The 15,148-nt window shown below is 42.4% G+C and overlaps 1 protein-coding gene across 8 annotated transcripts in view; it reads left to right on the forward strand.

The window, feature by feature from the left end:
• The first annotated feature begins 1,011 nt into the window (after positions 1–1,011).
• LOC137423115 (ankyrin repeat and sterile alpha motif domain-containing protein 1B) overlaps positions 1,012–15,148 on the forward strand; it is a 299,599-nt gene continuing 285,462 nt past the window's right edge. For 4 of the 8 annotated variants that reach the window (XM_068109937.2, XM_068109936.2, XM_068109935.2 and 1 more), the window contains exons 1-5: positions 1,013–1,306; positions 5,833–5,913; positions 6,574–6,727; positions 7,184–7,246; positions 9,511–9,813. In XM_068109937.2, coding sequence (XP_067966038.2) covers positions 1,176–1,306; positions 5,833–5,913; positions 6,574–6,727; positions 7,184–7,246; positions 9,511–9,813 — 732 coding nt within the window. In that variant the 5' untranslated portion in view covers positions 1,013–1,175. Of the gene's footprint in view, positions 1,307–5,832; positions 5,914–6,573; positions 6,728–7,183; positions 7,247–9,510; positions 9,814–15,148 lie in introns of all 8 variants that reach the window. The other 4 variants (XM_078774679.1, XM_078774680.1, XM_078774678.1 and 1 more) reach the window with 3 other exon arrangements.

Genomic DNA, 15,148 nt, shown 5'->3' on the forward strand with positions numbered 1-15,148 from the left:
ACCATTTGATATCGTGTATTTTGAGCGTACATCGAAAACCATTCATTGGAGGAAATTGAAACTTTACCACATGTTACATGACCATTTGATATCGTGTATTTTGAGCGTACATCGAAAACCATTCAATGGAGGAAATTGAAACTTTACCACATGTTACATGACCATTTGATATAGCGCATATTGAGTGTAGGTGTACATTGAAAATTGAAAACTGTTCAATGGAGGAAAATGAAACTTTACCACATGTTACATGACCATTTGATATGGTGTATTTTGAGCGTACATTGAAAACCATTCAATGGAGGAAATTGAAACTTTAGCACATGTTACATCTTACATGACCATTTGATATACGGTAGCTCATAGTCATATTGAGCGTACATCGAAAACCATTCAACGGAGGAAAATGAAACTTTACCACATGTTACATGACCATTTGATATGGTGTATTTTGAGCGTACATCAAAAACCGTGCGAAATTTCAATCATTGGAATCGCCTCAGTCTTTATTGTGCTCGGCTCGTGAAATAAGAGCGAAAAGAAGAAGAAGAAGTACAACTTGCCATTTCAAGATCTCCCAAATTTATACTCTAGCGATCTATTTTGACGTCTTTATCAGCCTTGGTAGTTATGAAAACACTTGAGAATGAGAATAAAAGCTACTTTGCAATGGCTTATGAATGTATACTCTGGAGCAGACTTTCAAAGTATAATTTGTACACCTTTACCTCAGAAGTGTGGATCGATGCAACTACAATTTTTTGTAAGACTGCACGGGGTAAGTATTCTATGAATACACTTTCTGGTGTATTAATGTAGTGATGTGAGCTGATTTAGTTGTAGTATATTGTTTTAGACATGGCTGGTTCACTTTATTGGATAAATGGATGTTATACATTTTATCTGTGCGTAAATTTTGTTTTACTCATATTTAGAAAAAATCCGAAGTTTAGGATTGGGCATTCCGGAAGTGACGCGCGTTGGGCGGAGCAAAGTGTAACGGCTCCTCCTCACACGCCATGTTGCCGGAAGTTATTAGCCATGACCCTTGACCGGGCGCGGCAGTGCTCCGCTGTAGTAAACGTTCGTGGGTACTTGCTGTTGTGTGCTTCGCGTTGGCTCCGTTCCATCAACGCCATGCGTGTACCAGTGAGCTGAGTTGCACACCGCGCACCATGGGTCGAGAGCAGGATCTGCTGGAGGCGGCACGGACGGGGAAAGTTGCGCTGGTGGATAAGCTTTTGAGCGGCAAGCGAGGTCCGAGTGCCGGCAAGGCCGTGCAGCCACTCAGCGAACTACTCCACAGGTAGGCGACCGCGATACGAATCCGGGAAGCCCAAGTTGGTATTTGAATCGCCGTGTCCCGGGTTCGTCCCCGAGTGAGATGCATTTCCGAAGAACCGTTAGGGCGAGGGGAGGGTTTGGGGGGGGGGGGGGTGAGGGGAGGGTGAGGGAGGTGAGGGGAGGGAGGTGAGGGGAGGGTGGGGGAGGTGAGGGGTGGGTGGGAGTGAGGGGAAGGCTGGGGGGGGGGAGTGAGGGGAAGGGGGGGGGGAGTGAGGGGAAGGTTGGGGGGGGGGAGTGAGGGGAAAGTTGGGGGGGAGGGGAGTGAGGGGAAGGTTGGGGGGGGGGGCGAGGGGGAGGAATGCTGGTTTGAGAGGAGGGGAGGTTGGGGAGGGGTGGGTTCTGGAGAGGAGTGGGGAGGATTTGGAAGGGAGTGAGGGAAGAGAGGAGTGAGAAGTTCCCAAATGTTCCACCAAAAGTTTGTTTACACTTACTTTTCGTGTGCTGTTTGGCACCAAAACTTCAGAGCTGTGACTTTTCCTTTCGTCGTGCATTCTCATCGCTCTGTTTGCCTAAAGATGCATGTCGACTCGACTGTCATTCATAACTGACAACGCGTGGTGCCATGTTGTCCTGGCTGCCTCGGTTATGCTCACCGCTCTGTCTGCCTAAAGCCTCATCCCGACTGTCATTCATAACTGACAGCACGTATTCATAACTGACACCTGCCTCGGTTATCACCGCACGTGGGTTTTGTGCGAGATCGTCCTGCGATTTCTCCTCGTGACCAAAAAGCTCCACAATGTGCATTGTGTTGGCTGTAATTACGGCAAGTATGCTTTTATTGATTTATTTATTTTTGTATACTTAGGCGAGGCTCGTATGAGAGCTAACACATATAACACACAGAACTTATAATAAAGGGAGTGAGAGAGAGAGGGAAGCACAACAACAGTAGAGAACAGGGACATCTAGAGATCTGTGGACGTTTTTGTGGATGAAGAAAGAACAATCTCCAGGACAGAATAAAGTTTGGATGAAATAATGTGGGGTGGCGTCATTGCCGGGGAGCACTTCTCTGCCGCTAATGCTGTCCTCTCTGCTAGTTAGGACAATAATTTGTAATTTCTTCGTGGTGCCGGCGATAGCTCACCTATTCTTCGCGAAGGACACCGTGGGATCGTTGAGCTGGTCGACGGGACGCCAGTTTAACGTCCATCCGAGGGACGGCACACACGCCAGGATGATAAACGCCAGGATGACAGTTTGTAACTTCTGAATTCAAACCCAGGCTAGACAGCTTTGAGGCGAGTGTGCGTACCGCTAGGCCACCCTGCAAGTGCAAGACATTGAGCGAGAGGCAGTTACAGCCGAACATTTGAGGAAGGCATGTGGAAGAGCCAAGAGACTTCACAAATGAGATGCGATCGTCTCCCAAGATTTGATTTTCCTTTTTTCCCCTTTTTTTAACGGTGTAGCCCAAAGGGCAAAACAGTCTAGAACGGTGTTTGTCCGTCTGCATGTCTGTATGTATGTATGTCCCCTCAAACGTATACCAATCCAAGCTGAGGATCTGGTCACATGACAGGGTGATGTGATTACGTCTGATGTCATTATGGCAGTATGTCGGCTGACTCTCCACACTCCGACATTTTTATTTATATGCCGTTCAGGCCGAACATATCGTCGAACCTGTCATATATCACAATCGCCATGCTCTACCTTCACGTTTTTCATTCAGTGTGAAACACAAACAAACCGATTGTTAAAATGGCCACGAAATATCGAAAGCATCAGCGTTATGTCTCTTCCAACAAAACCGTACATACCCAACCCTTGTGGGGTATAATCTAGATTACAGTAGATCTCCCCTCAGTTCTGTAAGTAAAACACCTCACGGATGTCTGGATTCCTCCAAATTTCTTTGTTTTTTTATATGTTATAAGCAGCATTAGCGACTGTTAAAAAAGCTAATCTTGTGTGTTTGTGGTTTATAATATTTTACAAGCCCGGCTGCGCTACTGTTAGACTTTCGGTCTTGTTTTTTAAAAAGTGAAACCCGAATTTGGAAGTTTGATACAGATTTGAGATATTCGATTCCGCCTGCAGAGCTAGGAGTTCCTCTTCGATTCCTGGCAGGCTCTGCTTCACTCTCACCGGCTCTCTGATCGAAACTGACGGACGTGACTGATAAATTACACCCCATCAATCTATCCCGGTTCCAAATTCTGTAATTCACCAAAAAAATGAAGGTTTTAAATTTGATTACAGTATGCACAAAATTCCCCATATCTATCAGTTTTAACTTACATTCTCATTCTGTGATTCATGAACTTGTTAATCATAGTCTGGATAAGTAAGATTCCAGGTTTCGCTTCCTGCCGAGGAGTTTAAAGGGACCTGGTAAAATTACTGGACATATTTCGTTAACTGATCGTTAAAATGACATTGTGGGCTTTGTATGCTTTAAACTGCCAACGTCACATTTAACTGTAAGGTGCGAAGTGTGCAAACTTGCGATTCGTACACGGTATCGATTTGCCAAGATTATAGGTTAAAATTTTCCAAAACATTTAATGACTCTTTTAGGGTTCGCAAGTGTAAGCTGCACTGGGAGGTCCCATCTTTGCAGCTCCATTCTATCAATCCGGATTTTCCTCTTTTTCAAGTCCCTACAGGGCTAACAGAGGAGGAACATTGTGTGGAATTTGAGGGGAATTTTTGCATACCTAATATGTATAGGTATATATGGCCCCAAAATTCAATCCGGTAGGGGATATATATTCCATTGCATTATTTTTGTCATGTTCTTTGGGTGCCTTACCTTCATGGCCGTTAGTTACCTCCGTCACCAACGGTGGATGTAGATTGTAGGTTATGTTTTCACCACTGTCTGTTTGTAACTTGCCGGAAAAAATTCCGGCAAGTATGTTGGTTGGTTGGTTTGTCTGTCCGTCTGTCTGTCTTTGTGTGCAGTACTACGTCTACATCGTTGCACATGGAATCACCAAACTTTACACACATATTATTTGTCTTGCCCTGGAATAGACTGTGCCCAATTTTTTAACTCTCTAGGTCCAAGGCCTCCATTATGACATCATAATTCGATAATTCGACAAGTACAAAACTTCATCCAATCAAGATGCAATTTCTTGAGCGCCATGTCGGCATAAACTGGTGGAGCAAATTTTTTTTAATGATGACGTCATCGGTCACGTGGTTTGGCCGTCATCTTGGAAAAACCGAAAAGCTTTGCACCTCTATATCTCCGAAAGTGCTGAATAGAAAAAATTGAGACATGGCTCATTGTAAAGAACTCTCCATGGGGAATAAAATATGTTAATGATGATGTCATAGGTGCCTCCATTATGTCGTCATAATTTGACAAGTACAAAATTCATCCGATCAAGATGAAATTTCTTGAGCATAATCTAGGAATAAATTAGTTTAGAAAACAAATAATGATGACCATCGGTCACGTGGTTTGGTCGCCATATTTGTCCAAAATGGCCGATTAAAAAAAAAAGAAGTACATTCCGGCAAGTCCTCGGTCTCTGACCGATTTTTCATTTGTTTGTTTGTTTGTTTGTTTGTTTGTCTGTCTGACTTTCTGTGAACAAGATATCTCTAAAAGTTGTGGATGGATTCGGACAAATTTGGCAGAGAGGTAGTGTATGTGACTAGGACGAAATGATTAGATTTTGGTGAAGATCCAGATTCAGATCTGGCTACTAGATTTTTTAAAAGTGATTCTTCACTATTGGGAGATAAGGCCAAAAATTATACATAGCACGATATCTCAAAAAGTCATGGAAGGATTTGGGCGAAACTTGGTGGACAGGTTGTGTGTGTGTGAGATGATGACTAATCGATTTGATTTTGGTGAAGATCTGAATATGGATTCGGATAGGAGAATTATTTAATCTTGAAGTGATTCTTCACCATTGAGTGATCGGGCGAAAAGCGATATATAACATGATGCTAAAAAAAGTTATGGACGAGTTATGACTAAACTTGGTGGTCGAGTTGGTTAGGTGACAAGAACAAGCCAATTAGATTTTGGTTCAGGTCCGAATCCAGATCCGGCCTATCAGTGGGATACAAAACTTAAAGTTCAGCCTAGCGGAGGTATGCACTCTACCGAGTGCATTTCTAGTTGTACAATGAAAACCAGATGAAGTGAATTTTTAAAAACCTGTCCGTACCTGTAATGCCTTGTGATTGCCTCACAGTGCAATGGCTTTACACAGTGCATACTCGTACTCCTTTGTGCCAGCCACAATAACCAGTAATTGTTCTCTTGGGCCGATATCTATCTCTATTGTGATATCGTTTACTACATACAACTAACTCGCTGCATTTGACAAAGGACATATGACGGCTTTCCTATGGTAACGGTGCACGAGTGGAGGAAATACCATTGTGGATTCTGACGATAAGCTAATATGTGATTTCAATATGATATCGGTTGTTAACAGAATGTAGATGAAGCGTGAAAAGATTGTATCCACCATTGTTTTATATATTTATTTCATTATATCCTGTGCACAGCATTTGGCGTGGGCCCAACGTGAACTGTGTGGATTGCTCCGGATTCACGCCGCTGCATCACGCCGCACTCAACGGGCACAAGTGGGTATCTTAAGGAAATGTAGATGTAAGGTTGCACCTCGTCTGCTGAAGTAGTGGTGCACTTTGTTTCCATGCGAGGTGGTTTGATATGCGCAGGAACCTGCACTTTTTCGAAGATCGTCTTTGCTCCGCGAAAGGAATTGTTGCTGATTGGTCTGACATGCCTCTTCTGTGTACAAATTCCACAGGGCAGGGAGATTGTTTCTGCTCTTGTTCCTCTTTTTTTGTCTTTGGATGTGACTTGCTTCCTGTCTCCTCAATTCTTTTTTGACACCGTTTACAAACTCTGCACTCATTTAAAAGGGAGAGGGAAGCAAAAATGGAGTGAAAGGGATAAGGACCAGGCTGGGAGGAAGGATTGTTGTTCAGTAGAATGAGTGGTTGGGCCTGGAGGAGAGTGGGAGTCCAGAGGAGGAAAAGGGTGGGAAGGGGGGGGGGGGGGGGGGTCCAACAAGAAGTAAAAAAAGAAGTTGCAGGTCGAGCAAGGTCAAAAAGGAAGATGTATTGCCTTTTATGAGGAAGTTTTCCACGTTAATTTTATGTTTACTTTGTTGCTTTGAAAGCTTCTTGGTTTTAAATGCTTTTTTTCTTGATAACTTGTCATATGCATGCCATTTTGCGTGTCGTGCGTCATGCTGGCTTTTATGCTTTTCTTTGCAGAGAAATTGTTCTAAAACTCCTGCAACACGAAGCTTCCCCTAATATTGCCGACGAAAAAGGATGTTTTCCATTGCACCTAGCCGCCTGGAAGGGTGATGTGGAAATAGTCCGAGTTTTGATTCAACTTGGCCCTTCTCATAAGATAAATGATCAGGTGAATTGCATAACCGTGCAGTGGAAGCGTCGACTCCCCGCAGTCCTAATCTCGACGTGTCGACGCAAATGTCTTGCCCTGATTTCTTTAGGGGACACTCAGCACCGTGGAATTTTTGTTTTGTTTATTATCATAAAGGATTGCAAACCTTTCATTTGCCCGCTGCAGTTTCTTAGACTTGCGACGATATTATTTCACTTTTTTCACGTAATGTTTTCACACACTGAGCATCTACTGTTCTGCTTTGAGTAGTTCGAGCACACCTTGCTTTGAGATGAGTCTTAAAGATGACCGTTGCACTGCTTCTTGATTTGTGATTTTATTTTTGTTTGTTTGCATGTTTATTTTGTTCGATTCTATTTTATTTTGCCGTTTCTTGCTGCATTGACCATATGGGTGCTCTTGTTGTGCTTTCCGCCCTATGTTGCATGGTGCATATTTGCGTGCCTCTCGCAGAACCAAGATGACTCGTGCGAAATTAAACGTCATGGCCCGTTTGATCCCTATGTCAATGCAAAGGTCTGTAAATGCTGCATTCTTTCTTTTTTTCTTTTTTTTTAAACACGAGTGTTAACAGTATGTGGAATTTCTTCGTACATGTGTAGCTTTGCAGGTGGTGCTCTCGGTGCCTTCGGGCAATGAATGGTGAAAGTTGTGTAACTGGTGAATTTGAGGATGCAAACGTGTCTCGCAATGAATGCCTTGTTGCGTCTTTCCTTTGGTTTCACTGCCTGTGGATTATGAAGCATTGTTCTTGTGTGCGAACTCGATGTTGCCTCATCTTACAGCTTTTCTGGTTAATCCATTAAATTGCAATTTTGATTTTGTGCTGATGAAATCGTTATTTAATAATATATATATACCCGGTGTGTACCCCGGTTTAGAATAGGTACACCGTATCCCTGCGCATCGTAAGAGGCGACCAAGGGTTGGCGTCAGGAAGGGCATCCGGCCATAAAAACATTGCCTCAAACAGGGAACCATGATTGTCATGGGACCCGCAAGGCTAACCCCCGCTCTAGCGGGGAAAATGGCCTTAAAACGATCATTCATTCATTCATTCATTCATATATATATATATATATATATCACCCTTGTTAAAAATCGAGATTCTTCTTTCTTGGAATGTGTTTGCCACTTTCAAACAAGACTACTTATCTCATAGCCACTGATGACGCTGCCTAGCGATTTGGGGAAAGATACTGATCAAGTGCAGTAAGCTCTCTATATGCGGATTCAGTTGTGCGGTTAACATGTTTCCACCTAAATTTGATTTATGCGGGGAAAATAATCTGAGTTATGCGGTTCACGCCGATCTGCGGTTCACAAGCATTCAATCTATGCGGCCATTTTCAGGAACACAACCCACGCATATATTGAGACTTTACTGTACCCTACAGTATTATGAGGCAAATTTCTGTATGTGTAGGTATGTGTGTATATGAAAATCATTTAAAAAACGGCTGGGCCAATCACCAAATTTTGCATACGCATTGGTAGTACCCAGGTTCAGGCCATGGATGCAAAAAAATGATCCCGGGGGAGGGGAGTGGTAAGGGAAACGACTTAACTTGGCCGATCTCCACCAAAATATATTTCCCCACTGTCTCCCCCACAATCCCCCAGGCTGCTCCCAAGAGGAGCAGGTGTTTCTAGTACTATAAATAACGTATTGTAAAATTATCTAAGTCTGGTGTTGGCTTGATGGTTATGGTGCTGGCTTGGGATCCTAGGATCCTGAGTTTGAATCCCTGTCAATCGTTGAATTAACGCCAGGGGGTTTAACTCAGCCTGTCATCCTTCCGAGGTCGGCAAATTGAGTACCAGCTCACTGGTAATTGGGGCACTGCATCAGCGGCACAAACGTGCTTCCAGATAAATGATGCAACCAGCAGCCACAGGCTGCATACGAAAACCGAACTAGATTGTCTTGTGGGTAATCTACACCTTGATTGAAGAAGTGTAGATTTGATACAAATTTAATGTTTTTACATGGGATTGATTTATATGATGACACCTGCCCCAGCTTTGTTTGTGCCTGCCTAGCTCCACCTCCCCCTCCTCCTCTTCAGTGAAACTAAGGATAAGAACTGATAGATTGAAAGAATCTGGTGCGGATAGAGTGCAGGCATGATGAGCCAAATGGCCTTCTTCTGTGTCAGAGGTCCTTGTTATATATATATTTTAAGATAAGTAAAAGGTGAGCTGGCATCAAGGTGACAATTCTTTTCCCCAGAGAGTAGTTTGTATGTGCACTCGTTTGACAGGAAGTTTAGCAAGAATATTTAGTCGACTAATTAATTTTTTTTAGGTGAGCACCTTGAGGTGGAGGGAATGGAAACCTACAAAAGGCCAGGATGAATAAGCGTGTTTGATTCTATGTTTGGTTACGCTTGTAGCTTCCCTTCTGGTGAATGTCTTGTACTTCAGTCTCTCACGTCTAACAACAACAACAAAATATTAATGGCAAATCCTTTCTGAAGGTGATTCGATCATTGTGGTAGTTGTGATCACAAACATGTGGTGTTGCAGGATATATATGCAGAAGTGCCTTTTGCTCTCTCTAATTTTTTTTTTTTTTCATTTTCCTTGTATATGCTTGTGTTTTCTTTTTGTAATTTCCTTCTCATTTATTTTTCCTTGTTTTCTCTCTGAATTTTCCAACTGTTGAATAACCTCACTGAGACTTCTTATCATGTTTGCTTGGTATCTTCATTGTTTCATATTGTCACCTTTGCCCTCATACCCGTCCATTTATTTATTTACCATCCCGTTCCAAAAAGAACGCCAAGCACGAGACCGCTCTACATTGTGCTGCCGAGCACGGTAATACGGATGTCGTGTCCGTCTTGTTGGAGGAGCTCGCCGACCCAACACTACGCAACAGCCACTTTCAGACACCACTAGACCTTGCAGCTTGTTATGGTCGTATCGACGTTGTTGGAATGTTGATTACAGCACACCCTGAGCTCATGAGTAGCGGGGGAACAGTTTTGCAGCACACGCCGCTGCACCTGGCTGCGAGAAATGGCCACAAGCACGTTGTTCAGGCCTTGTTGCAAGCCGGCATGGATGTGAACATGAGGGTGGGTGATTAATAGTTGGTCAATTTTATTTGTTTTTCTTTTGTGTGTGGCCCTTTGTGTTTTGAGAATTTTTTTCCCCCTTTTTTGGATGTTCAAAAAAAAAATCAAGAATTAGAAAGAGGGTTCCATTTTTAGATGGGATTTCCTATTCTTCAGGCATTTCATACTCCAGGCCTGCCTTGGTCCGACTGAAACTGAGATGCCACTTTGCCTTCATTTTGTTTGTGCTATTATGCTATTTAAAGGAAGTTGAATAATAATAGTTGAAAAATATTCAAGTACTGGGAATGATGATCAGTTTAAGTTGGGGTTACCTAGCAAAAAGGCAAATACCCAAAAATGCAATTACGGGCAAATTTTAAAACTTTTTAAAATGAGACTTTGTATACGCAATCAACATTGTGCGACACATGGAATATAGAACGATTTGTCGGGATTTGACCCCTCCCCTGCCCTCCTCCATCGTATGGTTCTTGGATAAGGCATATTTAACCTTGGTGACTTTCGAATTCAGCTTGCTGGTTGCATAATTTGTGCTCAGGCATGACTGATGCAGTGCCCCTGCAAATTTCAGCAGGTATTTGGAATTTCTTCAGGGTGCCGGCAATAACTCACCACCTCTCAGCAGTCATTTTAACGTCCGTCCGAGGGACGGCACACATATTGATGAATTGTCTTACGAGTAAAACAAGCATTCTGAGTATTGCGCTGCAATACATGTCCCCTACCAAAGTTCAAATTACCATAACTTTGTCAAAAATGATCGAATATGCAAATTTATGCACGGTTGATGCTGGTTTTCAAACTTGATCTGAGGTATGCTGAGACACGTGTGTCACGCCTCGCCTCGTTGATAAGCCCGCAAGGTCGCTCCGTGGAGCGGCCTGCACATATTGCACTGTGTGAATTATATAATTACCAACTCACGGTCTGAGGTACTAGCGATTCAAGAGATATCCATTAAAAAAAATATTTTCGTTTAATTAACGATATCTGCCAAACCACGTGCCTTATCGCAAATTCCAAAAGGACATTTTAGTCGATTGACATGCTGAACAGATCTGTGAAGTTTCCCCTCGATTGGATCAAAAATGAGGGAGGGGCTCGGTTTTAAAGGTTCATGCTTAAAAACGTCATAACTCTGAAACCATGTGATGCATGACGTCATGCTCGCTGACTTCTTTGTTCGTCATGGGTATGCGATTCTGCCTGTAAAGTTTGGCCTCGATCTGTTCAGCCGTTGCAGAGAAAAAGAGGTTTTTGTGTTTTCACGAAAAACAATATGGTGACCGAACCATGTAACATGTGACGTCATAATTACCATTAAAATATTCTACAGAACGAGTCCCTCCTATGGTGAAAATTTGATCTCAATTGCTCCTATTATTGCAGAGAAATTAGTTTTTAAAGGAAATTAAAACTTAAAATGGCACTGAGTTAAGGATCATCAGAATTATCAGAATTCCCAAAGTTCAAAGTGCCATAACTTTGTCAAAAATGATCGAAACGTCGTGAAGTTCGAACTTGATCTGTAACTTATCATGAGGAAACAATATACCAAGTTTGAAATCATTAGCATTAAGAGTTTAGAAAAAAGGTCCGGAAAACTGTTCTTTGCATGACGGACGGACTGACAGACTGACAGACTGACAGACTGACGGACTGACAGACTGACGGACTGACAGACTGACGGACTGACGGACTGACAGACTGACGGACTGACAGACTGACAGACTGATGGACGGAGGGACGGCGTGCAAACCTATAGTCCCCTCCGGTGTACACCGGTAGGGGACTAATAAGCGAAATGACACTTTATAGATGTGCCGAGATTCAAATCCAGACTTGGTGGCGAGTGCGCATACCTCTAGGCTATCCTGCCCCGGCAGCCCAGTTTCACAATATTAAACATACTTTTCAATTCCTTTGCCCAAATAAATATGGATCTTGTCAAAACTGAGTATTAAAGTTTTTGTACACCGCACCTTTCCTATGCCATCTCCAGGCGCTGCATATCGTCATTGAAGGGCACCGAAGGGGGCTCGGCAATGACGCATGCTGAAAGGGAGTACTCAGTTTTCACTCTGGTTGTTGTACACCGCACCTTTCCTATGCCATCCCCAGGTGCTGCATAACGTCATTGCCGGGCACCGAAGGGGGCTGGGCAATGACCCACGCTGAAAGGGAGAACTCGGTTTTCACTCTGGTTTCTTTCTTTCTTTCTTTCTTTCTTTCTTTCTTTCTTGTTTGTCCGGGCGATATCTCAGCCATCCTTTGAGCTAGGAAGCTGACATTTTGGCACAATCGTGAGCAAGTCCTTTGTCAAAAACGGTATTTTTTGTTTTTTGATTAATCAATTAATTGAGTTATTTAATTATTAGCGATTAATTAAGTACTTATTTAATTAATTCAATTTCCTTTCTCTTCTGACCATTAACTCCGGCACCTTTTAAGTTAGGAAGCTGATATTTGGACATGCCAATGACCAGGTGATTTGGCTGCAAAGGCTATTTGTGATTTATTAATTAATCAATTAATTAATTGATTAATTATTTAATTATTCGATTAATGACTAAAATATATATATATATTTTTAAGTTACAGATTCTGATGAAATGTTGGTGGTTTGTGTTCTATCACCGAATTGATTAATAATTTAATTTTTTAATGATTATTATTTATTTATTTTCATTATTAATCATTTATTTATTTTCTTTCTCATTTAGCCAATATCTCAGGCACCTTTTGAGCTAGGAAGCTAATATTTGGACATGACAGTGACCAAGTGATGTGGCTATCAAGGATATTTTTGATTTATTGATTAATCATTTAATCGATTAATTATTTATTGATTAATCAATTAATTATTTAATTTTTTATTAATGACTTATTTAATTAAATTTCTAAAAGATACATCTTCGGATGAAGCACTAGTGGTTTCGTTATGCTATTAGCCAATTGATTAAGAAAATATTTTGTGATAATCTTTTATTGATTTTTATTATACAATTGATCAATCAATTATTGTACACCTCTCCCTCCCAATGCAGTCTGTATGAGCTGCACTGCGGTATTGCCGGGCACCGGAACCGCCCCGGCAATGCCGCGCTGTCGGATATTTAATTATTTGGCATGGGGGCGGTGTACTTTGAATGTATCTGTACTTGTTGTTATTTATTTTTTGCCCTCCAAATATTGGTGAAACCTCTTACATATTTTCTTTTCCAAAAGCATGTTTTAAATTGTAAAGAAATTCGACATTTCATATTTTTAGGTACTACTTGCATGGGCGAGGAGGGGTTTTGGGGTATTAGCTGGTTCGAGCCACAAACTTATATAAACTGAATGCATTATTTACGTTTGAACATACAAATGTGGTTATTGTACCTCAACTGACATTGAGCTGTTGATGTGGTGAAGCTCGAAGCCTTTATTAACCCCGTACATTTGTATTGTTGGGTCTTGTGCTTTTATGCCTCCACTGACGAAGTCGCCGGAGGCATTATGTTTTTGGGTTGGTGGTAATTAAATGGGCTATCGCTATTCTCTCTGGTGCCTGCTTTTCATATAACGTTTCCTGTATGCCCGTGACTTCGTCATGATGGTTTCCTTCCTTGATGGCATGCAGTTGGCATGAACAGGTTTTTTGAATGCCTGTGATAGTTTGGCCCAAATGGTACTGCTTGTACACAACGCTCACGAGCAATTGAGCAATTGCCTGTGATAATTTGGCCCAAATGGTGCTGCTTGTACACAACGCTCAAGACTTGTATGCTGAATGGTTGAGCGGTGATGAAAGTGGATCACTCCATAGCTGCCGGCCTTTTCTGGACTTTTTTGCTGTGTTTTGTATTAAGTAATATACCGGTGTTATTTACCCCGCATACACCTAATGAGGTGTACCCCACGCACACAAAGTGGGGTTAAGCAATTCGTTCACTTTGTGTCTTTCTGTCTACAAACGTAAGTCGATGATCAAGGAGCAACTTGATTTCAATTCAATGTATTTTGAACATGAATCGGACACAAACCTGCATTTAGCTGTACTTTGGCTCGGAATTTGGCAAATTGTATGCATCATGTCCCAATCTTGCATGCGCTGAGGAGTGAGATGATTGTTTTTAGCCCGTCTGCCTGCCTGGCAGTCAGACAAAATTGAAGATCATTCCAAACAAGAAACTTGTTATTTTTGAGGATGTTATAAAAGATGCAAACAGGCGCAAATAACTAATATAACGTCTTGAATAAGGTGGTGTAAAAGAGTCAACATCAACAGCGATAAACTTCTGAAAAATGTTGTACACCGCTCCTTTCCTATGCCATCTCCAGGCACTGCATAACGTCATTACCGGGCACCGAAGGGGGGCGGGAGGGGGCTAGGCAATGATGCACGCTGAAAGGGAGTACTCAGTTTTTGTCCCCCATCGCACCGTGGAGCGAAAGGGGGACTATGGTTTTCCCCTCCGTCCTTGTGTCCGTCCGTCTGTGTGTGCGTGCGGGCGTGCATGCATGCGTAAGCGAAGGACCGCATTCGAATTTGGTGTGTGGGTGCAACCCACGTCAAAATCCAAGATGGCCGCCACTATGTATGTCTGATGCCATGTATGTCTGAACCTTGTGAGCTGAATATCTTGAAAAATAAGTGACGTACCAACTTCTAATCTGGTATGTGGGTGTATCTAGGCAAAAGGAAGAACGCTATTGAAAATTGGATCGCCACGTCAAAATCCAAGATGGCCGCTACCATATATATGTCTGAACCTTGTGAGCGAAATATCTTGAAAAATAAGCGACGTACCAACTTCTAATCTGGTGTGTGGGTGTATCTAGGCATAAGGAAGAACCCTATTGAAAATTGGGTCGCCACGTCAAAATCCAAGATGGCCGGCGCCATGTATGTCTGAACCTTGTGAGCAGAATATGTTGAAAAATAAGCGAAGTATCAATTTCTAATCTGGTGTGTGGGTGTACCTAGGCATAAGGAAGAACGCTATTAAAAATTGGGTCACCACGTCAAAATCCAAGATGGCCACCACCATATAGATGTCTGAACCTTGTGAGCGAAATATCTTGAAAAATAAACGAACTACTAATTTCTAATCTGGTGTGTGGGTGTATCTACGCATAAGGAAGAACGCTATTGAAAATTGGGTCGCCACGTCAAAATCCAAGATGGCCGCCGCCATGTATGTCTGAACCTTGTGAGCGGAATATCTTGAAAAATAAGCGAAGTACCAACTTCTAATCTGGTGTGTGGGTGTATCTAGGCATAAGGAAGAACGCTATTGAAAATTGGGTCGCCACGTCAAAATCCAAGATGGCCGCCTCCATGTAT

Source organism: Myxine glutinosa, chromosome 3 (genome assembly GCF_964187855.1).
Source record: "Myxine glutinosa chromosome 3, kmMyxGlut1.1, whole genome shotgun sequence".
Classification (NCBI taxonomy): domain Eukaryota; kingdom Metazoa; phylum Chordata; class Myxini; order Myxiniformes; family Myxinidae; genus Myxine; species Myxine glutinosa.